Source organism: Chiloscyllium plagiosum, unplaced genomic scaffold (genome assembly GCF_037043375.1).
Source record: "Chiloscyllium plagiosum isolate Xiang-an unplaced genomic scaffold, Cpla_swu_hap1 HiC_scaffold_10, whole genome shotgun sequence".
NCBI lineage: Eukaryota > Metazoa > Chordata > Chondrichthyes > Orectolobiformes > Hemiscylliidae > Chiloscyllium > Chiloscyllium plagiosum.
In genome coordinates this window covers 5,096,266-5,113,957 of record NW_028270148.1, presented here as the reverse complement: position 1 = coordinate 5,113,957, position 17,692 = coordinate 5,096,266, and the positions used below count along the sequence as shown (strand labels likewise).

The 17,692-nt window shown below is 42.6% G+C and overlaps 1 protein-coding gene across 1 annotated transcript in view; it reads right to left on the bottom strand.

Annotated features, from left to right (window-relative positions):
• LOC148148893 (immunoglobulin superfamily member 3-like) overlaps positions 1-17,692 on the bottom strand; it is a 108,573-nt gene that overhangs the window by 79,198 nt on the left and 11,683 nt on the right. Inside the window, 1 exon segment of the mRNA XM_087991033.1 lies at positions 14,914-15,261. Coding sequence (XP_087847159.1) covers positions 14,914-15,261 — 348 coding nt within the window.

The following is a 17,692-nucleotide window of genomic DNA, read 5'->3' as shown; positions in this document are numbered from 1 at the left end:
TCCTTACTGGAACATGCCAGTCCTGAACTCTCAGCAGCAGTTCTTTAAACAATTTCCACATGACAAACATGGCCTTGCCACATAACAGCTCCTCCCAATTAACACTCCCTGGCTCCTACCTAATTCTGACGTAATTTGCCTTTTCCCAATTTAGTAGCTTCCCGCAAGGTCCTGACTTATCTTTGTTTATAGCTATCTTAAAATTTAAAGTGTTGTGATCACTGTTTCCAAAATGCTCTCCCACTGAAAGGTCAGTCACCTGGCCAGGCTCATTAGCCAATACAAGGTCCAGTATGGCCACTCCTCTAGTTGGACTATCCACTTACTGTTTCAAGAAACCATCTTAGATGCACTTAACACACTGCCCTGTCTAAGCCTTTTGCTCTGAGGGAGTCCCAGTCAATATTGGGGAAGTTAAAGTCACTCACTATGACAATTCTGTTTTTATTGCATCTTTCCATAATCTGCCTGCATATTTGCCTCTTAATGTCTCCATGACTGTAGGATGGGGCCGTGGTATAATCTTATCAGAATAATTGCACCCACCTTACTTTTGAGCTTAAACCATATTGCCTCATTATCCCACCAAATGGGCTGGGATCAGGGTGAAGGGAATGGGACATTGAGGAGCATGGAACATATACTGGAGACACGAAGTGGGGAGAGCCTGAGGCAAGGAGCTGTAATCAGGAGCTGTTTTATTTCAGGAAATGTCACTCTATATGTGGACCCTGTTGTTCCTCTTCGTTATATTCTAGCATTAGTACTCATAGTAATGTGAACTAATAGTTATTTAACATGAAAATGTATCACTTTTTGAATTACTCAAACAAACTTTGTTGATCTGCACCAACTGCACTGGTTCAATTTTAGACCAGTTCCCGATTTAATACTGTACTCATTCCACCTGAACTGTCTGTTTGAACAACTGGCAGCACATTGATTCTAAAATTCTTGCTATTTCTCCCCTAAATGTGCAAATCCCCCAGTCATTCTCCAATCTCTGTTCCTGGAACATATCACCAAGGGTCACCCTGCCTGGTTACAGTGCTCCATGAGGAATGCCACTGATGTTCACTGGCACTGAGGCAGTGTTTGGGCTCTATCCCCACCTATCATTTGATCCTTACCTCATTCCCCCCACCCTACCTAGTGCATAAAACCCACATTTTCCGAGTTACCGTCAGGTCTGAGGAAGGGTCACCGGACCCAAAATGTTCCTCTTCCCAGATGCTGTCAGACCAATTGAGCTTTCCTAGCAACTTCTGATTTTGTTTCTGACATTTTCCAACCTCTCCTTATTGCTGACACACTTCAATCCAGGCAACACACTGGTAAATCTCTCCCCAAAGCCTCCAATCTTTCCTGCGGTGTGAAAACCAGACTGCATTCAATATTCCAAATGTTGTGAAACAAAAATTTTTCACAGCAGCAACATGACTTGCAAATGCTTCTTCTCAATTCCCCAATCAATGAAACAAACATGCCATACAACTTCTTTACTCCCTTAACCACTGATGTTGCCACTTTCAGCGAGCTATGGACTTGTACCACAAAATTGCTCTGTATAACAATGCTCCTACCATTTTCTTTATTCTTACCTGTTGTATTTGACCTCCAAAAATACATTACTTCATACTTTCCAGATTAAACTCTACCTGCCATTTCTCTGCTGAAATTTCCAACTGACCTATATTCTGCTGCATCCTTTGACAACCTTCCTCACTATCTACAACTCCACCCATTGTTGTGTCATCTGTAAATTTACCAATCAGCCCACCTATATTTTTATATCATTTATATATATTAAAACAAAGGATGTCCCAGCCCTGACCCTTGCAGTATGCTACTGATCACAGACCTTCTGTCAGGGAAAACACCCCTCCACAGCTCCCCTCTGTTTTCTGTGACTAAGCCAATTTTGTATTCAACTGCCCAACTGACCCTGGATCCAATATGAATTTATCGTTTGGACCAGCCTACCATGAGAGGGGTTGTCAAATGCTTTAGTTATGTCTATGTCAACACCATCCACTGTCCTACTCTCAAGAGCAACCACTGTCCTGGCCCAGTGCAGACTCTTTGTGTTATTCTCACTACTTGCCTTCCCATTTATTTTTGTGCTATCCATAAACTTTGCTGCAGTAGGTTCACTTTCCTCATCTAGTCATTAATATTAACTGTCAATAATTGTGGGCCAGCACGGATGCCTGTGACATTTCACAAATTGCATGTTATTACCTTGAAAATGCCCCCATTTATCCCAATCACTTTCCTTGTTTAGTTAGCCAATCCTCAATTCATGCCAAGGAGTCTCATCTTATTAAATAGCGTTATAGCCATTTGTCCAAGATGGCAGCAGAGTAAGACAGGGGCCGGAGCCGGACTGGCAGCAAAGTGAGTCCTGGATGGAGGCCAGTGTGTGGAGGCAGCATGGCCTTGTGTTCTGAAGCTGTCGGGCATGGACTCATGTTGGAAAAGGAGCAGAATGCAAGTACTTCACAGTCACTTTTTATTATCATTTTGTACTTTTTAAACTCTATTCCCATGCTAACTTACATTGATTTTACACTGTGATAACACTAAAAGTATCTGTACCTGGGAAATGAGCACCTAAGATGGTGCCGAGAGGTGATATTACAAACTTGTCACTGCACTCATTTGAGTGTATATGACAATAAAAACTACTCTATTCTATTCTATGAATATGTGGTACCTCATCAAAACTTTTTTTTGCAAATTTAAATATCTTAAATCTCCTGCACCCCTTAATCTATCCTGATTCTTACCTCATCAAAGAATTCCACCAAATTTGTCCTCCATTATTTATCCTTCATGATGCCATCCTGACTCTGCTGGATCATATTTTACATTTCTAAATGTTCTGCCAATGCCATCATCACTATTATTATTATTATTATTATTATTATTATTATTATTTTTATTAATGTTATTGGGGATTAGCTGCCTTCTTGAACCACTGCAGTTCATGCACTGTAGGGACTCCCATAATGAATTTAAGGAGTGAATACCAGGGTTTTGATCCAGTGACACTGAAGGAACAGCAATATGTTTCCAAGTCAGGATTGGGAGTGGCTTGGAGGGGAACTTGCAGGGGCTGGTGTTCCCATGTATCTTGCTGCCCTTTCACTTCTAGATGGAAGTGAATGTGGGTTTTGATTGTGCTGCAGAAGAAATTGATGTGACCAAACTGTCGATGAGATTCTGACAATAGTTAAGAAGTATTGTTTTATGCACTGTTTATTTAATTATTTCTATTTCTATCAATGCACTTTCTTTGATCTGAATCAGTCAGAGATGCAGCTTAATGGTTTAGTGTAATAACCTGTTCTTTCTGTTTATTTCAAAACTCCTACCACTCCTTTAGGTCCTTTCAATTCAGCAGCGTTGACAATCTCGTCTTGTGTAAATAAACTTATTGTTATCTTTTTTCTTTAAAGATATCACCAGTCCAATCCTTCTTCAGTGTCCGATCCTGGAACATGTCACTGAGGGTCACAATGCCCAGTTACAGTGCACCATGAGGAACACCGCACCGGGGCAGACCAGGGAATAACACAGAGTCGATTTTAAAGTATAACGTGAGGAACATTACACAATGGAGCCCAGGACTTACTGAGCGATTCCAGCCTTTCAGAGACAGCTCCTGTAACAGCTTCATTCTGACCATCTCAAACATGCAGCCCAATGACACTGGAGACTATTACTGCAGAGTCTACGGGAGAGGAAGCCTTATCATTGTAAACAGAAAGTAGAGTTTCCATGACACTGTGCTCCAGCAATAACCTCTCACCTGTGAATGAATTAGAGATCAGTTTGTCATCAAGTAGATTGGGGAGGTGATGGAGAGTGATCTCGGGGATGGATTCTCTGTGGGGAGGAAGCTGAGCTCAGGTGCAGCAATTTATTTAATTGTTTTGTGAGATGTGGGTGTCACTGGCTGGGCCAGCATTTATTGCCAATCCTTAATTGCCCTTGAGAAGGTGGTACTGAGCTGCCTTCTTTAACCACTGCAGTGACCCATTGATTGCCATTCCTGGATACCTTTTTAAACCACCAACCTGTCTGGTTAAAATTTAACATCTTGGCTTGTTGATTTGAAGCTCAGAGAAATACCTTCCCTGTTGAGATTAAATTCTCAGAACCACAAGTGTTTCAAATATGGATAATGTTTTTCTTTTCCATTGATTTTTTGGTTGTTTATTTCTGTGAGGTGACTCTAAGGAAATATGTGCTGGCCTTGGAGGTGGGTCCAGAGGTTTACAACAATAATCCCAAAGACGAAGAGCTTGTCATATGAGGAATGGTTGAGGACTCCGGGTCTGTATTCGATAGACTTTGAAATGATATGGGAGGGTATGCAGAATTCGATTGAAATTTACAGGATACTCAGTGGTCTGGATAGAATGGGCATGGAGAAGATGATTACACTGGTAGGAGAGACTCAGACCCGAAGACACAGCTTCAGAATGGACAGGCAGCCCTTTAAAACTGAGATGTGGAGGAACTTGTCTTTACCTAAGTCAACAATTTGTTTATTCAACCTTTCTTCTCTCTATTCGGATGTGGTATATATGGATTTCAGTAAGGCATTTGATAAGAATCCCCATTTTTAGACTGTTGCACAAATTGTGGAGGCATGGTATTAAGGGTGATTTAGTGATTTCAATCAGAAACAAGACAGAAGGTAGTGGTTGATGGGAAATGTTCATCCTGGATTTCAGTTGCTCGTGTTGTACCGCAAGGATCTGTTTTGATGTCACTGCTGTTTGTCATTTTTACAAATGACCTGGAAGAGGGTATAGAAGAATGAGTTAATAAATTTGCAGGTGTCACTGAGGTCGGTAGAGTTGTGGATAGTGTTGAAGGATGTTGTAGGTTACAGAGGGACATAGATGAGCTGTAGAGCTGGGTTGAGAGGTGGCAAATGGAGTTTAATGTGGGAAAATGTGAGATGATTCACTTTGAAAGGAGCAACAGGGATAAAGAGTACTGGGCTAATGGTAAGGTTCTTAGTCGTGTAGATGAGAGATCTCGGTGTCCATGTACATCGATCCCTGAAAGTTGCCACCCAGGTTGATAGGCTGTTAAGGTGTGTTAGCTTTTATTGGTCGAGCGATTGAGTTTCCAAGCCATGAGGTCATGCTGCAGCTATACAAAACTCTGGTGCAGCCGCACTTGGAGTATTGTGTACAGTTCTGGTCACCTCATTATAGGAAGGATGTGGAAGCTTTGGAAAGGGTTCAAAAGAGATTTACTAGGATGTTGTCTGATATGGAGGGAAGGTCTTATAAGGAAAGTCTGAGAGACTTGAGGCTGTTTTTGTTCGAGAGAAGCTTGAGAGCTGACTTAATTGAGACATACACAATAATCAGAGGGTTAGCTAATGTGACAGTGAGTGCCTTTTCGTCACATGGTGATGGGTAGCATGAGGCGATATAGCTTTAAATTGAGGGGTGATAGATATAGGACAAATGTCAGAGGTAGTTTCTTTACTCAGAGACTAATAAGCACATGGAATGCCCTGCCTGCCACAGTAGTAGACTCACCAACTTAAAGAGAATTTAAATGGTCATTGGATAAACATATGGATGAAAATGGAATAATGTAGGTTAGATGGGCTTCAGATTAGTTTCACAGGTTGGGACAACATCAAGGGCCGAAGTGCCTAAACAGCACTGTAACGTTTTATGTTCTATGTTCTAATGAGTGAATTGTTTTTGAAGTGCAGTCGCTCTGATCAGAAAGAGAGGAACTGATTTAAATACAGCAAGGTCACTGGGAGAACAATGCTGCTTCCTAATATAGAAACACAAGAAACAGGAGCAAGTGTAAAGCCGACAGCTTCTCCAAGCTGCTCCACTGTTCAATACAATCCTCATGGATAATCTGTCCCAATTCCACTTTCCCAGCTTTTCATCATATCCTGGAATTTCTCAGAGAGACAAGGGGTCTGTCCACTTCTACTTGAAATGTTCTCATTGATGGAACATTGTCAATTCTTTTGCAGAGAGAATGCCACAGATTAACAACCCTTTGCGGAAAGAAATTTCTTCCAAAAACATCATCTGTCCGCCTGCACAAGAAGACAGGGCTTCAGTTTGACATCTCATTGAAAAGAGAGGTGATTCACTGTGGAAGGAGCAGCAGGAATAAAGAGTATAAGGCTAATGGTAAGATTCTTGGTCACGTAGATGAGAGATCTCAGAGTCCATGTCCTGCTGACAGTGCTGCCCTGCTTCTGTACTGCACTGAGGGAGCAGCTTGGATGGTACGATCACATCTCAGGACTCAGCTTTCAATCCAAAATCTCCAGTCTCAAAAACAAATGTTATTCCACTGAGTCAACACTAATGAACAAAGGAGGCTGCTAACATGGATCTGGTTCCAGGGAGAAAAATCCCTTTTGTCTATAAGCAGTAAATATTGTGAGAATGTAAAATAATTCTCAATAAGCCATTGTGTCCACATTATAGATCACAGGTTTTATCATTTTTTTTTTTCCTGTTAGGCATTTCAACAATGGAGAGGGAAACTCACTCTATTTAGTGAGTTGAAAGGTATGTTTTCTCCCTGACAAGCTCGGGCTAACTGTTATTATTGTTTTCTTAAGGGCTTGGAGGGGAGCTTGCGGGGGATGGTGTTCCCACGCACTTGCTGCCCTTGTCCATTGAGACAGAAATATTCGTCAAATTGTAGGTACTCTCTAAGGACCTTTGGTGAATTTCTGCAGTGCATCTTATGGAAGGTACATCCTGCTGTTACTGAGGGTCAGAGGTGTAGGGAGTGAATATGGTTCCAATCAAGCAATTGCTTTGTTCTGGTTGGTGTGTAGCATCTTGAGTGTTGTTGGGATGTTTAAGGAACTGTTGTGTTGTAGATCACATGGTCCACACTGCAATGGGTGACAGTTCCTCACAATCTCTGCAAGTGGACAGTGTTATTGTCTCTGTACATTGTTCTGTGTCTGTAACTATATAACACCCAGCCTCTTGTTTGTATTTTTCACTGAAAATAACAATTGTATTTTTTCTTAATTATCAATGTTCACATGGTATATGAATATCTCTCTTTTCCACACAATGAATATCTTGGATTGACTTTATTTTAAACCATCTCCAAAATCTGTGAGTAATTTATTTAACTACAATGAGGCATGTTTAATCAGAGCAACATCAACACTCTCAAGGACAGATTTAAAAAACGCAGGTCAAAGGAAAGGTCACTCAGTGACTCTGAACCAGCCCATCCTCTGACTGAACACAGAGCTAAAGGTGTTCTTGGTCTGGCTTTGAGGGAACAATATCAGTGATCCCTCAAATTTACATGTCCGCCACAGGTTATCTGAGTCCATCTGGAACTTTCTGTGCTTACATTATACCTTTAAACCATTTGTTATGAGGGTGTAGAGGTACTGTACCTTTAAGAGAGTTGAAAAGGTAGCAATGTCTGACTGACACAATACAAAGTGTTCTGAAAAAAGTAGCAATGTAACATTTGTTCAACACAAACAGCAGCAGATGGGTTGCCATGAGACAAAAACAAATTCAAATTCAGCCAATCAGTTTAAATCATGCCCCAAGATACCAAAATGCAATTAAGTTTGAACTTAGTATTTTGGTAATATTGAAACAATGAAATGGTCTGATGTTTTGGGGTATAAAACCAGACATTTTTGAACAGTTGAGAGAGAACTACGAAAAGACCAACAGATGTCGACTGCTAGTTTAAGAGCTCTCTTAGAGGTACCTGTCTGTGGAAGAAGTCTGCGCAGCAGAACATCACAACAGACCTGGAGGGAATCTTCAAAGGAGATTCGGCAAAGCTGACTGGCTTTGAAACATGATTACTTTTTTATAAATCGTAATTGAGATTTTTTTAGCGGACTGGTATTGTAGAGTGGGATGTAAAAGATCAGTTTCAGAGACAGGAGTTGTCAATAGATGTTGGTTTTAATATTCTCTGTTGGACTTAAAGAATAAAGTTGTTAATTTTTACTTTAAATAATGACTTTTTGGATAATTATTTGCCTGTCAAATTTTAGCAGATTACAGCACGGGGTGAATCTTTTCAGTGTTGTGAGTTTAAATTAGCAGAAGGGTTTACCACATGTCATAACACATCTAATTATTTCAAATGTGCCTCTTTTCTGAGGGGTGGGTTGGACAACACCCTGCTATTCTGTTGTAATTAAAGTTGGGTGGGACACAGTAAATACATTGGATGTTCTACACATTGCCCTCTCTCCTAGACCCTAATGGAGGCTGGGTTGTGGATGACCTGTTTGGGAGTCTCCTGTGCCCAATGGCACATGCCCCACTGATTATACTTTCGCTTTTGTCCCACCTCCCACAGACTCTCTTCCCCCTCCGCAAACCCCTTACCTTGCCCTCCACATCCCCCACCTCAGGCCAGCTGGGGCTCCAATCCCAATTTGACTAAAATGCTTGGGTTCAGGGTCAAGCCTGTGCCCCATGGTTTCCATCCCTGGGGCTGAGAAGTCAAATGATTAAATTAAGAGAAGTGAGAATGAGGCAAGTAGCTGTCCTAGACAGAAAGAAACAACAAGTTTAACCATCAAATAATACAGCAGCAGGAGGTGGCCATTTGGCCTATTGTAATATACTAGCTCCTCAATCGAGATATCCAGTAAACCCCACTGGTCAATTTCAGAAACACGCCCCCTTTCCCCTCACCCCCTCCGTTGGTCAAAGAGGAAACTGAAGTGGACCTTTACTCAGTGTTACGTTTATCTACAGAGTGAGATAATAAAAGCACAGACCCAATCCAATCAGTTTCAATACTTTCTGAAGCTGAAATTAAGCACCTACACCTACAAACTCTCACCAATGCCTCCACATCCTTTGGTAGTGTAGCGACTATAACTCTACACAGTATTCCAAATGTGACTGATCTAAAGTTCTATCCAGCTGCAAGATGAACTGCAGCTCCATCCAACAGGTGGCTCTCACCATTCCCATCTCCCATTATCCTGGAGAGGGAAACACCAACACAAACCTGGTTTGATGATTTGAAACCCACCATGGCACCCACACAGACATTTCAGAATGTGTTTCTCTTTTAAGGTGCACTGGGTGTTGATGTAGATTTGAGTGAAACCAAAAAAGACTCTCAGTTTCATTCACTGCACAATGTTGCTCAAAGTGACCCCAATCGCAGTATTGATAGTTTCTGTTTTCATTCCCCTGAGCGATCTTTCATCATTCTGAGCTCTCTTTAATTCCCCTGTTTTATCCATTGTCACATCCTGGGAGGTGCATGCTTGGGGAGGACAGAAGCAGACTCACTGGTGATGGGACTCAGGTTGAGCTGCTTGCCAGATCTGACTGTGTGGAGTCACAGCCTGACTCAGAGTTTGCCAAATGAACGTTAGTCCATGGACCAATCCAAGAGGCAGTTGTGAGTGATTTTGGGTAAATTCCAGAAAGCTAGTTTTATCGGCACCAATCCCTGGGAGGATTGACCTGAGAGATCCTGATGTTAAAACAGGGCCATTAACAATTCAGAAACAGACTATATGTTCTTAGTAAATGACACTTTTGCAGCGTGTAAAGAATATAAAGGATTGTCAGGCAGTTCTCTGGTTAGGAGGCAGCTGTATCCTCAGGAGCAGGCAGGCACCTGATGGTTTACTGATCTGCATCGAGTGCTCACCATCAGCTCAGAGTCAGAGAGTTGTTCCTGAAAGTGGTTATGGGGCTAAGTGTTACAGAGCAGTAGTGGAGAGGGAACTGCAGCCACAGTCACGGCAGTGCTCTTGTGGTGAGCTCTCAAATAGTCTGTGATCACAGGCTCCAATTCACCTCATCATTGAGTTGTACACCTTGTCTGAGCCAGCTGCCTGCAGTTTACCCCACCCCCACCCCCACCCACCCCCCCTCCATGTTTACGAGAGTGGAGTGAAGTGGCTGCTGGGATCAGGTTTAATGTGAATGTGCAGGAACAGAGAGCTCCGTGTTCCAGCTCCAGTCCTTGAGTCACAGCATCGAGACCCACTCTAGGCCTCTGCTACTCAAGAGCACATCCCATCCATTTACACTTTCATAGGCCTGGAACATTCTGGACTATGGGCAATAGGATCAGAAGTGGGAAGGTTGGTAAAGCAGGGTCAGGGGCAGAGGAACGATTGACCCTTGAACTCCCCAATCTTGCCATCAGCTCCAACATTCCTGAGGCTCACAGTGAAGCCTGTGTCCTGACCCAATCTGGTTTTCCTCTTTTTCCTGCATTGACTGGATCCCAATCAGATCCCAAGGTTGATCCCAGGTGATCTTGGGGCTTCATCAATCAGGCTCAGCATGTGGTCCTGGTTTTTGGCCTGGTTATTGAAACTTCTGGAAAAGCAATGCTAAAGAGGCAGCTGGTATGGTGAAGACAGGGGGAGGCACCAGGGCAAGGGCAATACACTGTGAGGGTCTGAAATGAGATTGTCTCCCAGCCATTTAGACCAATGGGATGGTCAGCTATTAAAGCCCCAGCAAAACAGAGCTTCTGAGGAAAACATTGAGGGCGATGGTTGGGGGGGGGGGAATAGCCACCATAGAAAGGGCATGAAACAATGAGAGGGTGAGGCGTACAGAGAGACAGAAGTTTGGGGAAATGCTTAGAGAGTGATGACATCAAGTGAAAGGAAGGAGTACACAAAGTGAAGGGAAACAGAGGAGAGGAAACATGGAGTGTAAGGAATAGAAAGACCAAAGATGAGATAGTAGGGATAAGAGGGAGAGAAGAAGGAATGGTCCACTCCTACTCCTTTATTCCTGTGTGGCAAAAATGAGGGCAACAATTTGGAAAAGGCTGGCAAAATAAAACCAACCCAAACTGCACAACTAGGCAAGATTAAAACATAATGAAAACAGGAACCAAGCCAATCACACTGAGGGGCAGTCAATGTCTGAGTGGGATTATCACGAGACGATTAAACTAGAGACCTAGGCAACATTCTGGGGATGTTCCAACTTTAATGATCAAACTGTCAAGCATTATTCATCCCAATAATGTGATGAATGTCTCCAGTTTAAGGCATGACTTGCCTCATCCTGGTCAAGCTCAGCTCTGCCTGGGGCTGTCCATTGACCCAGTGCTGGCTCTTAACTGGAGAATTCCAATAACCAGAGCCAGTGCTGAGGAAGAAACTCGCAATTCAAACTGTTCCCTCAATGTCCCTGCTGTTGTTCTGCACAATGCTAGAGGGAGCAGCAGAGGACAGTGTGTTCCAAATAATCTCAGTGAGAAACTGCACTGCCTCCTGCACCTTCCACCCCCATGCTGAGCTGCTGCACTGTCTGAGTGCCCAGTGATCTCGGGGTCTGGGAGGGTCGATGTGCCCAGTAATCCCAGGGTCTGGAAGGGTCTGAGTGCCCAGTAATCTCAGGGTCTGGGAGGGTCTAAGTGTCCAGTAATCTCAGAGTTCGAAATGGTCTGGATTAAAAAGACGGAAATGATTGATTTCTCTTTGATTGCTTTCAGTCAGAGCCTGTTGTGCAACAGATACTTTCTGTGTGTTACAAGTTATGATTTGCAATTGTTCTGTTGATACTGAAGTTCCTCCAGGATGTGGCTTCTGTTTCTCAAAATGTAGCAAAAACCAACAGCGGTGTCCCATTTCCTTACCACAACAGGAGGAACTGCTGCTTGCTCACTGCTCCGTGTTCGATCTGAAAGAAAACAGAATGAAACCTCTTCAGAATGGAGCCAAGTCATGATCGAGCTCTTTAAGCTGGGAAAGATGATGAGGGGAAAATGCCAGTGTGACTTTGGGCAGTTTTAGAGGAAGGTAGCTGGTGGGAATCCTAGACACTGCTCTCCGTTATAACGTTCATCATGTCAATCAGACAAACTCAGCACAGAGAGAGCACCATCCGCCAATCACACCAACATTAGATCTTTTAAAGAGTTATTGTGCTTAACCCAACAGCCCTGCCTTTATCAGTGACCCCTTACATTCCTCACCCTCAAATGACTGTCCAAACCCCTCTTCACATTTGTGTGGAATGAACCTCTAACAGCTTTTGAGGGAGTGTGTTACAGATCTCAGGAACTCTCTCCAGTGAAAACATTTCTCCTCATCGCCACTTTACCATTTTTTTTGTGATGAATGATGTGTAAATGTATCATTTTTGAAATTTGCAATGATTTAAGAAGGGTGACATATGAACATGGGCTGTTGAGATTATTTTAAATAGTCAGAAAGTCATTCTAGAACAGAGTCAATCCAAGAAGACGTGACTCCCATCAGGGAGTTGGGAGCACCTCTGGAGCATTTTAGAAATAAGTTGCATTTACTTCTGGTTTCTGATAAACTGTGTAAATACATGACACTTTTAATATTGTTTTGGGTTCAGTTGAAAAATATCTCGATATTAAATTGAAAAGAACAAAGTTCAGAATGAAGTTTGAGTTTCTCTCCCAGCTGGAGTATTCAGTGGCGAAGAAACCAATCACCACAGCAATACTGTTTTTTCCAATTTGTGATTTTTTCCAAACGGAGAATTTGGGACAGAAAGTTTTAGATTGTTCCAATGTAAAATGTTGAGTCATTAGAACAGTGATAGCTCATGCAGTTGGATTCAGAGGAAAAAAATGAATTTGTTTTGCAAGTCCAAAACAGAAAAAAGCAGGAGTTTGTTCAATGGAAAAATAGAGTTGTAATTGAAGTATAAGTTCTCTAGACACATGATTCTGTAATGTATAGTGGATGAAAAAATGTTCTAACTCATGTGTGAAAGGTCTTCTCAATGAAATAAATATGTGCACAATGTGGTTTGTTTCTTCCTCTCACTTTGGTGGAATAAACTTAAGTTCACTTTGTGAATATGACTGACAATGATGGTATATTGTGTTAATAAAATAAATGATCTGCATTAACTATCAGCTTATTAATCAAATCAAGAATCTAACCATGTAAAATGGGTATTTGGAACAGGGTGTAATTCCTGCCAAATATTGAGATAATGAATGATCTGGTTTGCTGTTGCATATTCAAAAGAGCTCCTAAATAAACTCCACACATTAGATTCATTGCACATATACCAGAGAATAACACATTAATCTTCAAACTCTCGCTGCTGATGGATTTTACACTTTTCACCATAGATTTTTTGACATCAGCTTAAAGACAAAAAGGATAATCTAGAGACTTGGACCATTTTCTGAAAAAAACAGAATTTGTGTGAACAACACACAAAAAAAAATTGACCAAAACCAGAAAGCATGCTAGGAAACCTTGTCAAGTTGTTGTTGTTTCCAATTGTGAAAGGGAGCAATTTCTTCAAGAAACTTGCTGCACTTTCAGCTGGCTAAGGTCAAGAAGATATTGAGAATGAGAACTGCACCAACTCATTGGTATGATGCTCAGTATTAGCAAGTATGAACACCACAGAAGACTTCAGAATGTTCTTATATCATTAGACGAGTCCAGACTACAGGGCTATGATCAAAGTATTTAAAACTTTTTAAAGGGGCAATAAACGAGTAGCGAAAAGACTATCAAAGGGATGAAGAATAAGGGATCATGTATACAAAATGCAACAGAAAGATATTGCGTCGAGACATTCGGGAAATCTCTTCATCGAGAGGATGGGGAGCCTCTGGGAGTCACTCCAGATTAATGGCAGGTGGAGGATCAATGTCAATATTCAGGATTTGATTGGAGAGGGCTGTGAGGATAAAGGGGGTTGAATGTGTAGGGGAACAGGGCAGGGAAATGTGGAAGTGAAAGGGCAGCACAAGCTGTTGGATCAAGTTGTCTGGTGCTCCCTTGGTCATCCCAGCAGGTGGCACTGTGCTGTCAATGAGCCCTCAACGCTAAGGCAGACCCTGACACTGGGCTCTGTGGGTAATGATCCAGTACCTACTGGGGATCCTGCAGGTGATGTCTAATTCTTGACCCATTTGAAGCTTTCTGACTGTGACCAGCAGGTAGCTTTGGCCTGGCACTGGAGGACATATGATACCAGAGATGGAGCAAACTGGCAATGATTGGGCATCTGAACATGTGGGATGGTATCGACAGTCACTGACCCACCATTTACAATGGATCTGTGTGCTACAGTGGGAATATCAGCACTCACTAAAAACAATCACCTCAATGTCAAAAACAATAACTGTGCAGTGACAGAATCAAACTCAAGATGAAATGAGATTTACCCTTGTGTGGAGTCCTTTACTGATGAGCACAGCTTTTGTTTCCAAAGGCAAAATGTGAACAGGACAATGCAGATCAAGACAGCGAAGCCCAGGATGGTGCCAATGATTAAAATGGGATCTGAAGTCTGGGGAATACCATGGGAAGACTCTTCTATAAAATATCAGAATGTCACACACACAGTCACTTCAGTCTGAACAATATCCAAGATTGTCAACAACATTAATTTTGATTTCCTCAGGATAGTAACTCCCCTCCTGACTCTCCAAAGCCTGGCCACAATCTACAAGAGACAAATCAAGAGTGTGATGGAATATTCCCCACTTCCCTGTCTAAGTGCAGCTCCAACAACACTCACGAAGTTTAACATCACCCAGGAGAAAGTAGCCATTTGACTGGCACCACAGCTACAAAAAGTCACTCCCTCTAGCACCAACATTCAGTAGCAACAGTGTGTCCTATCTACAAGATACACTGCAGAAATTCATCAATGATCCTCAGACAGACACACAGATTCTTCCAAACCCACAGCCTCATCCATCTAAAAGGACAAGGGCAGCAGATACATGGGAACACCATCCTCTGCCAGTTTCCCTCCAAGCCACTCCCCATCCAGTCTTGGGAATACCTGCCCCTGATGACCATTCTGCCCTTCCACTGATGAAGCACAGCAGCCGGATGCCTCCCTCCCCTGGTCGCACCAGTGTTCCCTCCCATTGACTTACCAGTTACAACGAGCTGGCTCCCTGCTCCATAGATGTAGCTCCACACACTGCAGCTGTACACAGCAGTATCATTGAGAGTCACATTCACAAGGCTCAGAATGTAACTGTTCCTGCTGATATTCCTGGAAAGCAGAACACGGTCGTGGAAACCCTGGGCCTTGGTGAGGGTGCCATTCACAAAGTGGCTTATCACCCACTCCCTGTTGCTGCCAGGTCGCTGGTAGTGCCAGTGGACATCAGTGTCAATCACACTGGCATTGTACATGGCACACTGAAACTCAACAGTTTCACTCTCTGCTACCTTGCTGACCACTGGATCCTGAATGAGGACTGGATCAGCCAATGGTTCTGTTCATATTGAAGAGAAGAAATAATGTAACATGTTATAAAATCTCTTCCGATTTAAATGATGATTTGCAGTGTATGACCCATACCGTCCTCATCTGCAGACACAGCCTCCTGTCCCTGATCCATGACTAATCTCCAATTCCCTAATCCATGGGGTGGGAGCACCCACTGGAGAAAGGTTTCCAGGGAACTTTCCCCTTCCTTGATGTGACACAATGTCTGCAGCTCAGACTCCAGCTCCTCAACTCAAAACTGAACTTCCTCATGCTGCAAACATTCCAAATGTGTTCACTCTGGATCCCATTCTGTTAAACTCTCAAATCTCTATTATTAAAGATAAATACAGGCAAATAGAGTAATGTCTTCGCAACATTACCCAGTGTGCAACCTTTTCACTAAATCCTTCACTACGTGGACACTGCATTAGATAATTACCCCTTATACCACCCAGACTTCTCACTAACTATTTTCCTGTTTATTGAATTTAGTTACAAATGAGTTATGACACAATAATGCACAAGAACTCCAAGCTAACTGAGAGCTGCAAACATGTTGCTTTAATTCCCAATGTTCCCATCAATTGTAACAAAAGCCCATCTGGTTCACTAATGTCCTTCAGGGAAGGAAATCTGCCGTCCTTACCTGGTCTGGCCTACATGTGACCTCAGACCCAGTGGAACATGGTTTGTTGTTATTACTCCCTGAATTTAGATTAGATTAGATTACTTACAGTGTGGAAACAGGCCCTTCGGCCCAACAAGTCCACACCGCCCCGCCGAAGCGCAACCCACCCATACCCCTACATTTACCCCTTACCTAACACTATTTTTAGCATGGCCAATTCACCTGACCTGCACATCTTTGGACTGTGGGAGGAAACCGGAGCACCCGGAGGAAACCCACGCAGACACGGGGAGAATGTGCAAACTCCACACAGTCAGTCGCCTGAGGCGGGAATTGAACCCGGGTGTCAGGCGCTGTGAGGCAGCAGTGCCTCACAAGCTGTTTACTTTAACAGACAAATGATGCAGTTTGAGGGCAATTAGAGATGAAGACCAAATGGCCTTGCTGATGATGCCCACATCCCACCAGAAGTAATGAAAAAAAAAATGCTATGGGAGTCACTTTTGACCAGTCAATTAACTTGAACAGACTAACGATACCATGGCTTTCAGAGGTCTATTTTGTCCTTTTTCTTGAAGGTGTGGTTTTATCTCAAACATTGCTGAGCTTTTTGTTTGAATTCAATAAAGTAAACAGCTTGTGACGCCTTGTTTTTTTTTCAAGTTGTAACAACAGAAACATCCTGAATGGGTGGGGCCAAGCTCCCACCGAATCAGGATTTTTAGTTGTAGTTTTTCAGTAGCACTTGCAACTGGGTCTTGAATCTGGATTTGGAAGATGCTTTACATCACTCCTTCCTATTCTCTCTATGTTTCCCCCGCCCCCCGCCCCCGACTGCAGAATCGCATGTGAGACAAGCTGTTTTCCTGAATTTGTCTTTGCCAAGGCTGTGTTTATAGCATCTTACTACTTTGGAAAAATACTGTTTAGTAGTTAAACAATTTATTATTTTGTTATATTTTCCAATGGGCTTAAGCTATCCCAATTTCTTCTTTTCTTCTGTATTGTAACTATTCTGTATGAATAAGTGTGTTTTACTTCAAATATGGAAGTTTGACCAATCAAATTGCATCTGGAATGCATCATCTGGCACCTCCAACAGTAGCTTCTGGAGCCACAACCTCTATTACCTGAAAGGATTGACAAGAAATGAGATGGAGAAGCAGAAAGACAGAGAGAAGAGAAAAAGTTTGAGATTGAGGAACATGTCCAAGTTGAGAAACAGTTTATTCGATCTGTGAGTAAAACAAGAGAATGTGCCTCCTCTATGTTTATATCGAGCTCTCTGCTTTCTCTTTAGAACATAGAACATAGAACAATACAGCGCAGAACAGGTCCTTCGGCCCTCAATGTTTCGCCGACCTGGGAACTATCCTCAGCTCGTCCCCCTACACTATCCCAAAATTATCCATGTGCTTATCTAAGGATTGTCTAAATCTCCCTAATGTGGCTGAGTTGACTACATTAGCATGTAGGGCATTCCACGCCCTTACCAGTCTCTGTGTAAAGAAGCTGCCTCTAACATCTGTCTTAAATCGATAAAACCCTCAATTTGTAGTTATGCCCTCTCGTACAAGCTGATGTCCTCATCTTAGGAAAAAGTCTTTCACTGTCTACCCTATCTAATCCTCTGATCATCTTGTATGTCTCTATCAAATTCCCCCTTAGCCTTCTTCTTTCCAATGAGAACCAAGTGTCTCAGCCTTTCCTCGTGAAACATTCCCTCCAGACCAGGCAACATCCTGGTAATTCTCCTCTGCATCTGTTCCAATGCTTCCACATCCTTCCTGTACACAATATTCCAAGT